This window comes from Ctenopharyngodon idella, chromosome 11, assembly GCF_019924925.1.
Source record: "Ctenopharyngodon idella isolate HZGC_01 chromosome 11, HZGC01, whole genome shotgun sequence".
NCBI classification, from domain to species: domain Eukaryota; kingdom Metazoa; phylum Chordata; class Actinopteri; order Cypriniformes; family Xenocyprididae; genus Ctenopharyngodon; species Ctenopharyngodon idella.
This window is the reverse complement of record NC_067230.1, coordinates 15744667-15758152: the sequence shown is the minus strand read 5'-3', so window position 1 is coordinate 15758152 and position 13486 is coordinate 15744667. Positions and strand designations below refer to the sequence as shown.

General features: G+C 38.8%; 1 protein-coding gene across 1 annotated transcript; it reads right to left on the bottom strand.

Moving 5' to 3' along the window:
* Positions 1-3525: 3525 nt before the first annotated feature.
* LOC127522570 (25-hydroxyvitamin D-1 alpha hydroxylase, mitochondrial) lies at positions 3526-12511 on the bottom strand. Its single transcript, XM_051912687.1, has 9 exons — positions 11978-12511; positions 11095-11285; positions 9021-9217; positions 8678-8878; positions 8337-8500; positions 6561-6727; positions 6397-6478; positions 6114-6311; positions 3526-4967 (listed from the first exon to the last, which is right to left on the bottom strand). The coding sequence occupies exons 1-9, from the start codon at positions 12191-12193 to the stop codon at positions 4854-4856; spliced, it is 1530 nt and encodes a 509-aa protein (XP_051768647.1). The 5' UTR covers positions 12194-12511; the 3' UTR covers positions 3526-4853.
* Positions 12512-13486: the final 975 nt, after the last annotated feature.

The window sequence follows — 13486 nt, the reverse complement described above, 5'->3', positions numbered from 1 at the left end:
TCATAAAATCCACCCTCTCCATGTAATCGAATGGGGCGTGAGCCAAACTAAACAATCAAATTACACTTTAAATATTTTTTTCCAAAGATGGTTTCTGTAATTTTAGGTAGTTCTTATCACACAGACTCATGTTCTAGTGTTCGTTTTTTCCAAATAACTTTGGTTTTAGTTAGTTATTTGATGCTATAAAAACAGGGTGTAACGTAATGATTGACAGCTGTGTTGGAGTGTGGGCGGGACCTTGATGCCAGACTTGGGCTCCAAATTACGTCATCGACACAAGATGTCAACTGTTATTTCTGGGATATTTTGCCTTCATTTTTCTAGGAAGTGGAGACACGTTTTACAGCCTATGACTAAAACAGTGATATTAAAAGATCAAATTGAATATAGTACAGCTGATGCATACACTACAGGTGAGCAGATGAACCCAGAACATGAAGGCAACACGCCAAAATGGTTAAGTGTTTTCTTTATAATTGTTTCTTTATGGAAAAATGCTTAACGGGTAACTGCACGTTGCGTTCATATTCTGGGTTCATCTGTTCATCTGTATATAGTCTGCATCATCAATAAGCTGTATACTGACTTTGATCTTTAAATATTACTGTTTTTTGTTTTCAGGTGTTTTTCCTCCTCCATATTCTCATAATATCACACTAAATGAGCCATAAAAGCCTGATGTATCATATGATATAAAAGACAAATGCAAACTTGTTCAACGTTCAATAAGCTACTTTTTTTGCTTCATTTTTCTGGCTGTACACGCCAGGCTTTCAGTTCTTAAACAACCCTGCAGTGCACCACAAGATGGCATCCTTCCATCAGTTTTGTACTTGCTGTGCACTAATAACTCTTTTTGATTGCTTTTACATAACACTTGGAAGCTTTTCAATAAACATAAGCAATAAGAGTTTTCAAGAAGACCCAAGAAGATCATTTACACGAGGATGGTTCAACCTAGAGATGAGCAGTCAATTGACTTCTGTTCAATTTATTTCAATTCTTCTTCGCTGTTATGTTATGAAACAAATGCAACATTGCTTACGATAAGAATCAGAACTTGCTTTAGTCTGGAAGCCCCAGATTGACAAAGGTGCTTCTGTAGAGCTAACCGGTTCCTCCAGCACATTTCCCAGTAATATGGGATCGAAGCACACATGAGCTTTTTCTGCGCTCTGTCACTTTGAACTTTCCGTTACATTTGTCCAAGGCTCAGAGCGGCTGGTGTTGCAAAGACTTCAGCTGAAAATGTCAGAGCAAACACAGAGTGGCCTTGTGTTCATCAGCCTTTGTTTTACTAGAACAGCACAACTCAGCAATCTTATTCTGAGAAAACCTGGTGTGTCCTGGTTTTAGTCCTCCAAAGTAGGTTAAACAAGCTTTTGTGGAATTATCATGGACTAAATAATAAGAGCAAGCCACAAAGTAAAGTATGCTTGTTTTTTGTGAATTGTTATGAAAAGCAGACCCTTTATAACCAGCAACATGTTTTTAAGAATACAGTAAATGCAGTTATCTTTGAAACAAAATGTTAAATCATTAAATGGTCCCATTTATATGAAGTGTCTTTAACTACTATGTACTAACATATAAATCAATCATTTGATAAAATACACTAATTGTGTACATGCATGTTTTCACATAGTACTAAAAAATACCTGCATGTAATTGTAATTCCATCTATACTCCATACTCACTATAGTAATAACAGTAAATTATGCATAATTACATGCAACTAACCCCAAACCAAACCCTATAGCAAGTACATGTAGTTGGTTAATATTAATCAATATTTAAATGTATAATTACACTGTAAGGATACCTTAAAATAAAATGGTAACACTTTACAATAAGGTTTCATTAGTTAACATGAACGACGAATGGACAATACTTCTACAGCATTTATGGATCTTAATGTTAAATCATTCTGTGTTGAAAATCAAGTGTTTAATGTTGTTTATATGTCTATGTGGTGTTTTTAATATACTTTAAGACAAACTATATGCAAGTCAACACCATTGCTGAGTATTTTCTCTTTAAAACTGCAGTGATCTAAAGATGCGGTTTGAAATCGCTGGTGATTCTAATGTCACAAACTACCTTGTAACCAATCACATCAACGTGCCGGCGGGCTTTAGCATATCATTAACTATAAGCGCTCTGAAGCAAGGGAGTCGTGTAACATTAGCAACACATTATTAGCTGCAAAATGCTAACCATATTAATTACAATTATGTGTCTGACTTTGTAAAAAATGATATCATCGTGCAGCCTTTACCTCAGTAAGTTGACCGAGTGGATCTCTGAGCTTGTGCGAGTGAGAAGAGGCGGGGCTAATTATCATATTCAAAGATCCGAAAATACTAAATGAAGCAAGGGTGTAGAGTTAGGGTACGTTTACATGACAACAATGTACTAATAATGGAAAAGTTCTTTCTTTGTACAGATGACAATGTTATCAAAACTATCCCCATTCAGACGGATCCGCGAAAATGACTAAAAACGCTGTATTAAACATGCCAAATAAGTAGTTGGCGATGTCATTTTGTAAATAAAGACTACACAGCAAAATCTCCAGAGTTAAATCAATTCTGCTCAGAGTACATATGGTCCCTCTCTAAATACTGTTAAAATAACACTGAAACAGAGTTAAAGTTAATGAGATAATTAAGCAATTAAGTAATGATTGCGCATTAGTGATGAACACCTGCTGTTAACAAGCAGAATTACTGAAGAAAAGAGAAACACAAGAACTACAACTGACTTCAGTCACAGCCTTATTAATTGCTTAATTATCTCATTAACTTTAACTCTGCTTCAGTGTTACTTTAACACTATTTAGAGAGGGACCATATGTACTCTGAGCAGAGTTGATTGAACTCTGGGGATTTTACTGTGTACATGCCTGCGCATACACATTCTTTTACAGAGCACTCGCGGCAAACGCGCATGCCTATCCACCTTATTTTTACAGGTTACTGCACTTTGATATTCTTCTTGTTCTTTCCCTGTAGCGGCTAATAAATCAGAAGTCCTGCATATTCACAAAAAAACAACTTCCATGTTAAACTATAAGGTGGATAGACTAAACACGTAATACGCATGTGCATGCCGTCACTGTTTCCACAGATTCACGTGTTTGCAGTTTACATGGAGATGACACCGTTAGCGATTTCAAAAACTTGCACTTTGAAACCCGTTTTCAAAAGTTTGCGTTTTCAGGCCACCAAAACGCAGTTGTCGTGTAAATGAACGGCTAAAACACATAAAACGTTTTCCGTTTTTAGTTGAAAACAGTGTCGTGTAAACAGACCCTTACATTCAAGCTATTTTAAGGCATGAAGAATTTTTTTTTCACAGGAAAAAAACGTTTAAATATGTCATTTTTGTGATCAAAGATGAGTTTTAAGGGATACATTTATTGACCACAGGGGGACTTTAACTTCAATATTTACTAATAAACTTTTTATTTTAATAGTGTAACCGTTAACACACTGTATACTAACAAGAACAAACAATGAATGAACAGCAGTATTTTTTATTAACCAACATTAACAAAGATTAATAAATACAGTAACAAATGTATTGCTCGTTGTTAGTTCGTGTTACTTAAAGATGCAGTGTGTAAATTTTACCGGCATCTAGCGGTGAGGTTGCGAATTGCAATAGAGAAGTTACGGTGGCCGACACAGGACAAAAATGTCGTCCTCTGAGACAGCAGAGAGTAGCCAGACAAGCAAACACACTCTATAGAGCATTTTGTCCTTTTAGGGCTACTGTAGAAACATGCCAGCACAAAACGGCGATGTAAGGGGACCTGCGGTGTATGTAGATAGAAATGGCTCATTGTAAGGTAATAAAACAGTTCATTATGTAAAGGGCTTTATACACCACTGAAAACATACTTTTGTACATTATATTGCATTTGTCAATAGATCCTCCTAAAATGTACACATTGCACCTTTAATACATAAACTAATCTCAACAAATGAGACCTTATTGTACAGTGTTACCAAAAAATGTAACCCAGTTTTTTTTTTTTTTTGTACATAGTATTTAAAGACACCTAATATAAAGTGTAATCTATTTAATAAACAAATATGGTGTGATTTATTAATTGTACTGCATATGGTTTATCAGCAATTACTTAGAGCCTAATATTATTCCAGAATATGTATGAATGGCTGATCTTTTAAGATTTGATCTTATGCCAGTTCAGCATTTCACAGTTAACAACAATGTGTGTAAAAAAAAAAAAAAAAAAGTATCTTTATAGAGATAAAAAAAAGCACCATACTGTGGCCTCTAAAGCCGACATCTTTCATTGCATCACAATAGACTGGAACACAATCGTCCTTAAGGCTACGTTTAAGAAACTGACAAAAACAACATATTAGCACCAAATCTTCATTTTCAGTAAACCATGACCATAAGTTGCTCCTCTCCATGAATTCTCTCCTCATTTTGCATAAAAGCGTCTATAAATTAACAGCTGTAAGTAGATTCCTGCGCTTTTCTGTTTTGAAATGACGCTCCTTGCGATTCCTGAAGAGACTAACAGTACTTTCTGTGCAACTTTATCCAACAACGGACATCTTTAGCTTTTCTTACATTCATGTTTGCATGGATAATGTATTGGAGGTCACATTTTAATTTTTTGCCATAGTCTTTGAGTTGGTGTCCACACAGATCCGCACAAAACTGCGAAAGGAGTCACATGGTCGGTTCGGCCTCAAGCCTCCTTCCCTTCATGATGCTGGACATCCCAGCATCCTCCTGGCTCTCTGGATCTCCACATCAGAGAGGGCCAGTTCTGTCACACCATGTCCTGGTCACCTCTGACCTCTAGATCAGCGCTCAGTGAAGCGAAGGTTGATCGGTCTGTCTGGAACCAGAAGAGTTCTGGTCATCGGATGGACTGTGTCGCCCTCTTTTGCTGGCTCCACGTTGAAGTGGATTAAAATCTGTGAGAGAGAAAAAAAAATAAATAAATAATATGTGTCATGCATCAAAGAAACACAAACCTAGAGCACACTGTTACTCACTGTAGTTAAAAGCAGCTAATAAAAGTGTGATGTTTGTGTTGAGTTGTACAAACTAATGGTTGCACAGGCTAGTCGACTATAATGCTCTGCCATGACGCTTTAAGCTTGACATCGACTAGTCACTGATGATGGCCTTTAGAGGGCGCAACAGGATAAGAAGTCCACATTTACGCTCAGAATCCAAACAGTTAAAATGACAAATAAATGCATACTCCAAGAGCACTCCACAAGATATGTTGGATTACACCATCTGGATGACCAATATCGATCGTGTGAATGCTGGTTTTAAACAGCTTATTGGGATTTGACCCCCCTAAAGAAGGCTTGATCCCCACTGAGGGACATCCAAACAAGATGTGTGTGGGATAAGAAGATACGTTTTACCGGTTGATTTGAAGATACGCTTCTAGCTCTGATTTAAAATCATAATTTTGGCCACCCCCGAAATAGGTCATACCATAAACTTTACCTGAGCCGTTGAATTACATAAGCGCTCATTCAGGGACGTGCATTATTGCATGGACAAAGAACATAATGGCCTGGTTTCACAGACAGGGCTTAGATTAAGCCAGGATTAGGCCTTAGTTCAATTAGGACATTTAAGTAGCTTTTATAAACGTGCCTTTGAGAAAAAAAAAAACAAAAAAAACAATACTGGTGTGCATCTTGAGACAAAATGTCTCCATTAAAGTTGTGAAGCAGCATCAGTGGCTCTCAAGAGTGTATACAGATGAGCATGAGCTGCAGGGCGGAGTTTAAGTGCACTAAATCAATCCCGCAGAGTTTATTTCTAACCCTAATCAAACACACCTGAACCAACTAATCGAGCTCTTTAGGATCGCTTGAAAATACACAAGCAGGTATGCTGAAGCAGGTTGGAAATAAACTCTGCTTAGAGAATCCTGTATACGTCACCAGAGAGAAGACTGACGCTTCACTGGCAGATCCAGTGATTACATTATGATTAAATAATACGAAGTCAAAAAAAGCAATGCAAGCATGGATGAATTGTTCTCTTAAATCACAATAACACACATGCACGTTTCATTGCAGAATTTCACGTACCCTAGAAAGCGCCAGGTAGACCTCCAGTTCAGCGATGCGTCGACCGATGCAGCTGCGTTTGCCCACGCCAAAAGGAACAGAGGCGTAGGGATGGCTGCCCTCGGAGCGGCTCAACCAGCGCTGCGGGACGAAGGCGTCCGGATCACGGAAGTGTTTAGGGTCGCGGGACGTGGCATAGTGGCAGAGAGTGATCAGAGTCTGTGAAGGATTGATCACACACCTGGTGAACACCAGCTTCACAAAGAGCAAATGTAGACTTTTACAGCACAAAAGCTATACTCACGTTTCTAGGGATGAGATATCCTCCAACTTTAATATCTTTGTCTGTGATGACTCTAGCATTGGCTGGAATTACAGGATAGAGCCTGGAAAGGTTTCAATACTTAATTTGATGTAATGAACTCAAAAGAATGGATAAACTGTATTTGAAAACTACACTCATTCTACCTGAGGATTTCCTTCATCACGGCCTTCATGAGAGGCATAGCAGCAACATCGCATGCGTCTGGGATGGTACGGCCCTTCATCACGCTCTGAACCTCATCCCGCAGGGCGTTCTGGATGTCCGGATGCCGAGAGAGCTCGTACAGCGACCACGACAGCGTGCTGGAGATCTAAAGCGGGGAATGAGAAAGAATTCGTATTTAGACATGCAAAAATAGCAGTTTTTGATGACCAAAACTTAAAGTGAGTTCATCTGAATAATGACACTATTGTCTTTTTTTAAAAGGGTGGTTGATTATGATGTCACTTTTTTAACTTTAGTTAGTGTGTAATGTTGCTGTTTGATCATAAACAACATCTGCAAAGTTACGACGCTCAAAGTTCAATGCAAAGGGAGATATTTTCTTTTACAGAAATCGCTTTTTAAGGACTACAACAAACGGCTGGTAGGGACTACAACTGCTTCACAAACGAGGATCAATTCATCACAAAAGATTAACATGACGGCACATGCTAGTCGATGAGTTGAATCAACTCCACAGCAACTACATAAATTTATCCACTAACCATTCAGAAACGCTCACTTTCATTCTAAAAGTTGTAACTTCTTCCTGAGTCTCTCCATCAGTGTCGACTCCGGTTTGAACAATGTAAGGCTGAACACCGTTACTGACAATCCTCATTTTGGCTGCGTGAGATTCTCCAGCTTTGTTGCTGTTGAGCGACTGAAGCGCGAGCTGTTAAAGCTCCGCCCTCTTCTGGAAAGGGGGCCGGGAGCAGCAGCTCATTTGCATTTAAAGGGACACACACAAAAATGGCGTGTTCTTGCTCACACCCAAATAGGGGCAAATTTGACAAGCTATAATAAATGATCTGTGGGGTATTTTGAGCTGAAACTTCACAGGAACATTCTGGAGACACCAGAGACTTATATTACATCTTGTGAAAGGGACATTAGGTCCCCTTTAAAAGCTGCTTTACAGCAGAATTAGTCTCATATTTGATGAATTTTGCATCATTGATTCTGTTATTTTCCTGTTTATTACCGTAAAGCTGCTTTGACATGAATTTTGGTAGACATGAGTTTTTCAAAAGTAGCCTAATACTCATTTATTTAGGTGTAAAACTTTTTAATCAGGGTCCATATGGGTCTTGAATTCAGTTTTATATAATTTAAGGTCATAAGAAGTCTTGAATGATATCAGAGGTCTTAAATTTAACATAAATGTGGTCATCTCAATACAGCCTAATGTGATTATTAAACATCAAAAGGCTTGAATTATTTAAATAAATGTGAGGGCTGCACATTTCAAAGTAAAAACTTAGCGCTGTTGTTCACGCTTTGTTTATAATCCTCCACATTTATGCCAAGCAATCCCTTATAATACTGTTGAATTATAAATAGATTTTTCTAGTATTTTCTAGAATCTGTTTCTGAACTCCCTGAAACGCCTCCATTGTAGTCTTGAGTTTTCTTCAAAATATTCCTCATTTAAATAATTCATACGCAGAATAAAGGGGCGGGGCCTGGTTGAGTTGGTAGCATTGAAACTGGCGGTTATGGTAAGGGGCGGGACATTTCCCAAACACCAATCACAACACTCTGCTCCAGCCGACCAATCAGAGCACATTGTGCTTTTCAGAAGGAGGGGCTTCATAGAGACAGGAACTAAACAGAGCGTTACTGACAGACTGGGAAGAGAGGAGCTGCAAAATACCTGTTTAATGCAGGAGCATCACTGAAGCTGTTGTCAAAGGGATGATAAAGGTGATTCTTACCGTGTCAACGCCAGCGAGAAGCAGCTCGGTCACATTGCTGTACACAGATTTCAGCGGCACACCGGCCTGAGACAGATAGTACGTTAGGTAGCGTCCCTCTAACTGCTCTCCTCGTGCCAGCTTCTGCTTTTCCTCCTGAAGACGCTGCTTGATGTGTCCTTTTGCTATGATGACAGAAAGAGCTTCAAAATCTCACACAGAATCACAGTACAGATGAAAAACATCCACATGACATTTCAAGGATTTAAGCTATGGATTTAAGCTAAGTTATGATGGTTCAAATCAATTCTGAATTTTAACACAGGACCACTTTACTTTCTATTACACTTTGCGACACTCACCAAACTGGAACATGTAGTCCCAACAGCGGCAGAAGTTGTCCCAGGGTTTGGGAAGGAGCCGGTGGAGCCATTGAGGCATTGCCATAGTGAGAAGGGTCAGTACAAACATGCTGTTGATGGACTGGATGAAACGCTCCGTCTCCACAGGAACCACTGGATCGAGGCAGCCGATCCTGGACTCAAACAGCACGGAGGAAATGCCTTGCAGGAAGAGCAGAAGAGAAAAGACATGACATGACTTCACCTGATTGGCTAAAAACACACCCTTTCTCTTAGTGGTTTTTCCACTATCTCATGCAATATACCATCTGAAAACCGTGTGATATGAGCATGTGTGATGTACCTTCCAGGCCGAAGCGGTAGAACTCAGCAGAGATGTCGGTGACGACGCCGCTGGAGTTCTGCTGCTTGCGTAGCTTGAGTTTCTCGATGAGGTCAGTGACGACAGAGTTCAGTGTGCGGTCATACGCCTCCACGGCTTTAGGTCGTAACATGTGCTTCCCCAGCAGACGCCGCACGTTCTGCCACTCCTCGCCTTCACTGTCAACACAGACAGAAGGATTAATGAAGGCGATGACTACAATGATAACAATTGCAAAAACAAAACAAACAAAAAATATAGCTGTGAGCAGCAGTTATCGGTGTTCAAGTGCTTTAAGGCCTTTAAGCACATGCATAAAAAGGTTTAGGCCCGGTTTCACAGACAGGGCTTAGCCTAAGCCAGGATTAGGCCTTAGATCAATTTAAGTAGCTTTTATAAATGTTCACTACAAAAACACATTACTGGTGTGCATCTTGAGACAAAACAATGGCACTGACATATTTTAAGAAATGTCAGTACAAGGTATTTTAAGTTAAAACAGCTCAAACATGCATTTTAGTCTAGGACTAGCTCAAGCCTTGTCTGTGATAATGATAATGTTTTAATTAGCAAGTCTGTAATCATCCAGATCATAGATGGAAAAGACAATTTACAGCTAATTTACCATAGGAAATATGTAGTTTTTAAAGCTTATAACAGTTATCGAGGTTGAGCCAAAGACCTAGGAATAGTTCGGCAAAGTTTTTTTAAATAAGTCGAAGGACAGCAGTGGTCTTCGAGTCAAAGTTGCTCAGAATGAGATTTCTACCATGTCATGTCAAATGTTGTGGGCGTGTGCAAAAAGTCACGTGATATATAATCCTTTATGCATGTAAAAAAAATGCGAAGGCGCCCTCCAGTGGCTGATTCCTTTCGAATTTCTTACAGGCCTCTAGGGCCGCGAGTTATACAGACCCAGCGGGTTTCGTTCTGATCAGCCTCAATTAACCTTGTCTGATAGCTGCTCAAAATTCATTGGCCGATGGCGGACATGTTTTTTGAGATACAACAATGTCCTCATAAACAATGGCACCTTGGACAAAGACACCGCATGCCTATTTTCAAGTAAAGTAGTTATAGCAGTTTTCAAGTTTTTTTTCCCTGTTATAGCAGCACCAAATGGCCAATCGCCACAATTTTTTTTTTCACATGACCAGAGATTGAGCCCATACACACACGTGTGCTGAGATTGGTGAATATCTAATTCTGTTCACAAATTATAGCCATTTTAGTTAAAGCAGCTCCGCCCACTTTTGAATGTTTTGGCGCCCCTTAGAGACTGTGAATCGAAATGTAAACTTTTTTTGATAACACTTGACAATCAGACTCCAGAAAATCTGGCTGCACTGGTTTGGTTCCGATCGAGCCAAAAACCTAGGACTAAAATCAAAAGGACAAAAGTAGGTTTTTCAAAAAATCCAATTTCACAAAATAAGACACTTGAGCCTACGTCTAACGGTTTAGGAGTACTTTTCACCACTGTAGTGCCCCCCACCTTTCCAACGTGATTACGTCATGCGTGGCACATCACAGAGCAGTGCAAGACGAGCATTTGTGGTTAAAAAGTATATAATTTTTATTTTCTTTAGAAAATGGCCGATGGTTTCTCTAGATAAGACTCTTATTCCTCGTCTGGGATCGTGTAGAGCTCTTTGAAGCTGCACTGAAACTGACATTTGGACCTTCAACCCGTTGAACCCCAGTGAAGTCCACTATATGGAGAAAAATCCTGGAATGTTTTCCTCAGAAACTTTCTTTTTGACTAAAGAAAGACATAAACATCTTGGTTGACATGGGGGTGAGAAAATGATCAGGTAATTTTAATCCTGAAGTGAACTAATCCTCTAAAACAACATTATTTTATGATGCCCTTTGTCCTTTTTGGAGGTTGTCAGTTATCATATGGAAAGGTTTAGCATGTTCCATGTCAGAAATAAAGTCATAATGGAGTAAATTCTCTTGTGTAGACTGAGAGATACAGCCTTGCTGCAAAGATTTAAAAAAAAAAAAAACTGCGATCAAAGGAAAGCTTGTATGACAGAGCGCTTGCACCCACGCTGTCAGGAGTCCGTATCCTTCTCCCCGGAGCTGCCGGTAATCCTTCCAGGATGAGAGGTCAGAGCGCATGGGCTGCTGTCCCTCCTGCCTCAGGACCTGCTCGATCAGCTCCGGCTCCGCCACATGAACCGTCAAGATGGGTCCGAAGCTGGCCTTCCACATGGGTCCGTACTTCTTCCTGCCCTCCACCTTCAAATGGAGTCACATATCATTAATATGCTTACTTTATTCAGATCTACACTAATACACAGAGAAACAATCAACATGATTGGGTGTCAGGTTTAAACTAATTAATTAAGGGTGGAAAAAACATTGTTTAAGCTGGGATCCACAGAAAAGTTATGAGGGGGAAAAAAAAAAAAAGTGTTATTATAATGAATAATAATTAAAATGAATAATTAATATAAATTAGATGCAATGCAAACTGGTTTAAAATAAATGAATAAATATTTAAAAAATAAGATTAAAATAAATAAGTAAACAATAAATACTTTGATTTAAATAAATAAATAAATAAATAATATATTTAACATTGCAGTACTATAGAGAGAACATCAATGTAACTTAACAGATACCAAATATTTCCCAAATAATAGCCATTATAAATTGGAATGACATATAATTTAAATTAGTAGGCAATAAATTAGGTCTTTATACATGAAAATGCACTAGATCTGTTTGTACTTTCTGCCATTGTAACAGAAAGTGTCATAAGCAAGGAACTGCAGATGAAGATATGGCACATTTACATGTTCACTGTCCCTTTTAAAATAAAATAAACTTAAGTATCAATACTTGGATGCAGCTCAAACAGGAATCGAATAAGATCCTAGAAGATAAATCGAGTTTGAGCACCAAAAAACAGCAGAAGATCTGCGCACCTGCAGCTGATGGAGGCGAGACAGTCCGCGTCTGAAGAACAGATCCCACACGAAGCCCGCGACTGAAGGTCCGGGCATCTGCTCGAGCGTCTTCACCTGCTGTGACGGAGGCGCGGGGATGACGTCAGCCCACCGCTCCGCACACCTGAGCAGCGGAAACGCGCTCCTGCCGGACACCTTCAGAGCCTGAGGTAGCATCCTTCTCAAGAAGTTCATGCACTGCTCGCAGAAGGACGCTGCAGCTCATCTCGCATGCTTTCACCGGTACTCTATTTATAATCGCACAGCGCTCTCCTTCCGCACACACCTTTCTGCGGCCCAGCCAATGGCCAACGCAGAGAGCGCGAAAGCCCCGCCCACTGATCTGGGAAATGGACGTGGTCTGACTGATCTTTCATAATGTGATACACGGAAATTTCTCACACAGCTCTTCAAACATTAGCACCTAAATGGATGGCTCTTCTGAAATCAATCGATATATTGACGCGTCGTGATGTAACCGGAGGACGGGTTATCATGAAACCTGCACAGACATGACTGTCTCCAGTCTGAGCTATTCTTAGATAATTTACCCGACTGGAGCACTTGATCCATAAGTAAACAGCATTAAAAATCAGACGAGATATCCCATGATTTGTTGCTAAACGGCGCTGTTTCACGCAGGTTCATTTCTGTAATATTCATGCATGTTATGATGAGATCCTGACCTGATTCCAGTGAACGTGGCAGATGTCCATGTGTGCGCAATGAGCTAATATCAACAGTACCGAGAACCCAGTGCCATTCTCATCTGAAGCGCAATCCTCTTTCATAGAAAGGCTGGATAGAGGAAAAAAAAAAAAAATTATATATAATATATATATATATATATATATATATATATATATATATATAAAATGTGTATGTGTAAAACAAATTTTTTATGTATGCATATTGTATAATAAAGTACACATTTCTAGTAATTGTGCAGTTAACTCTCATATTGTATTTTCAGAAAGTTTTGGAATAAATTTGTCACTACCGAAACACAATAATAAATAATTTAATAAGAAGGGTTACATTGACCTATTAAGATTTTGTTTACATCTACCTTGTAAATATATTTTTTGCTATTTTTTAAAAAAAGTTTTCACAGGTAAATCAATAACAATTACAATTTTAATAATATTTCAAGCGTAATTTTTGAGATTTGTCGTATTTTGAATCCAATCTTTCTTTGTAAAAGGCATAAAGTTTATCACACTGATTTCAAAGTGAAGGATTCATTAGTTTGAATAAACATTGAACCAAACACTATCATAACATCTTAGTTGATCATTCAATATACTTTATTTTTAACAAAACATCCCATGTTTCGGTCGTGACTGCACATTTTCGGTAGTGACAGTAATGTGTTGGTAGTGACCACATCACATTACACAATTTAAACTCTCATACTAAAACATTAAAATACTAATGATTTGCATAACTATACTAAAATTTTGTTTATTTCCCCCAAATAAATGATTG

Bases quoted from the DNA above. Each gene is read 5' to 3' on its own strand.
- LOC127522570 (XM_051912687.1), bottom strand. From the start codon at position 12,193: ATGAACTTCTTGAGAAGGATGCTACCTCAGGCTCTGAAGGTGTCCGGC. The intron at 11,286-11,977 runs GTGCGCAGATCT...CTCCATTTGAAG, and splicing joins CTCGCCTCCATCAGCTGCAG to GTGGAGGGCAGGAAGAAGTA. The intron at 6,728-8,336 runs GTAAGAATCACC...TCCCCGCTTTAG, and splicing joins TTCTCGCTGGCGTTGACACG to ATCTCCAGCACGCTGTCGTG.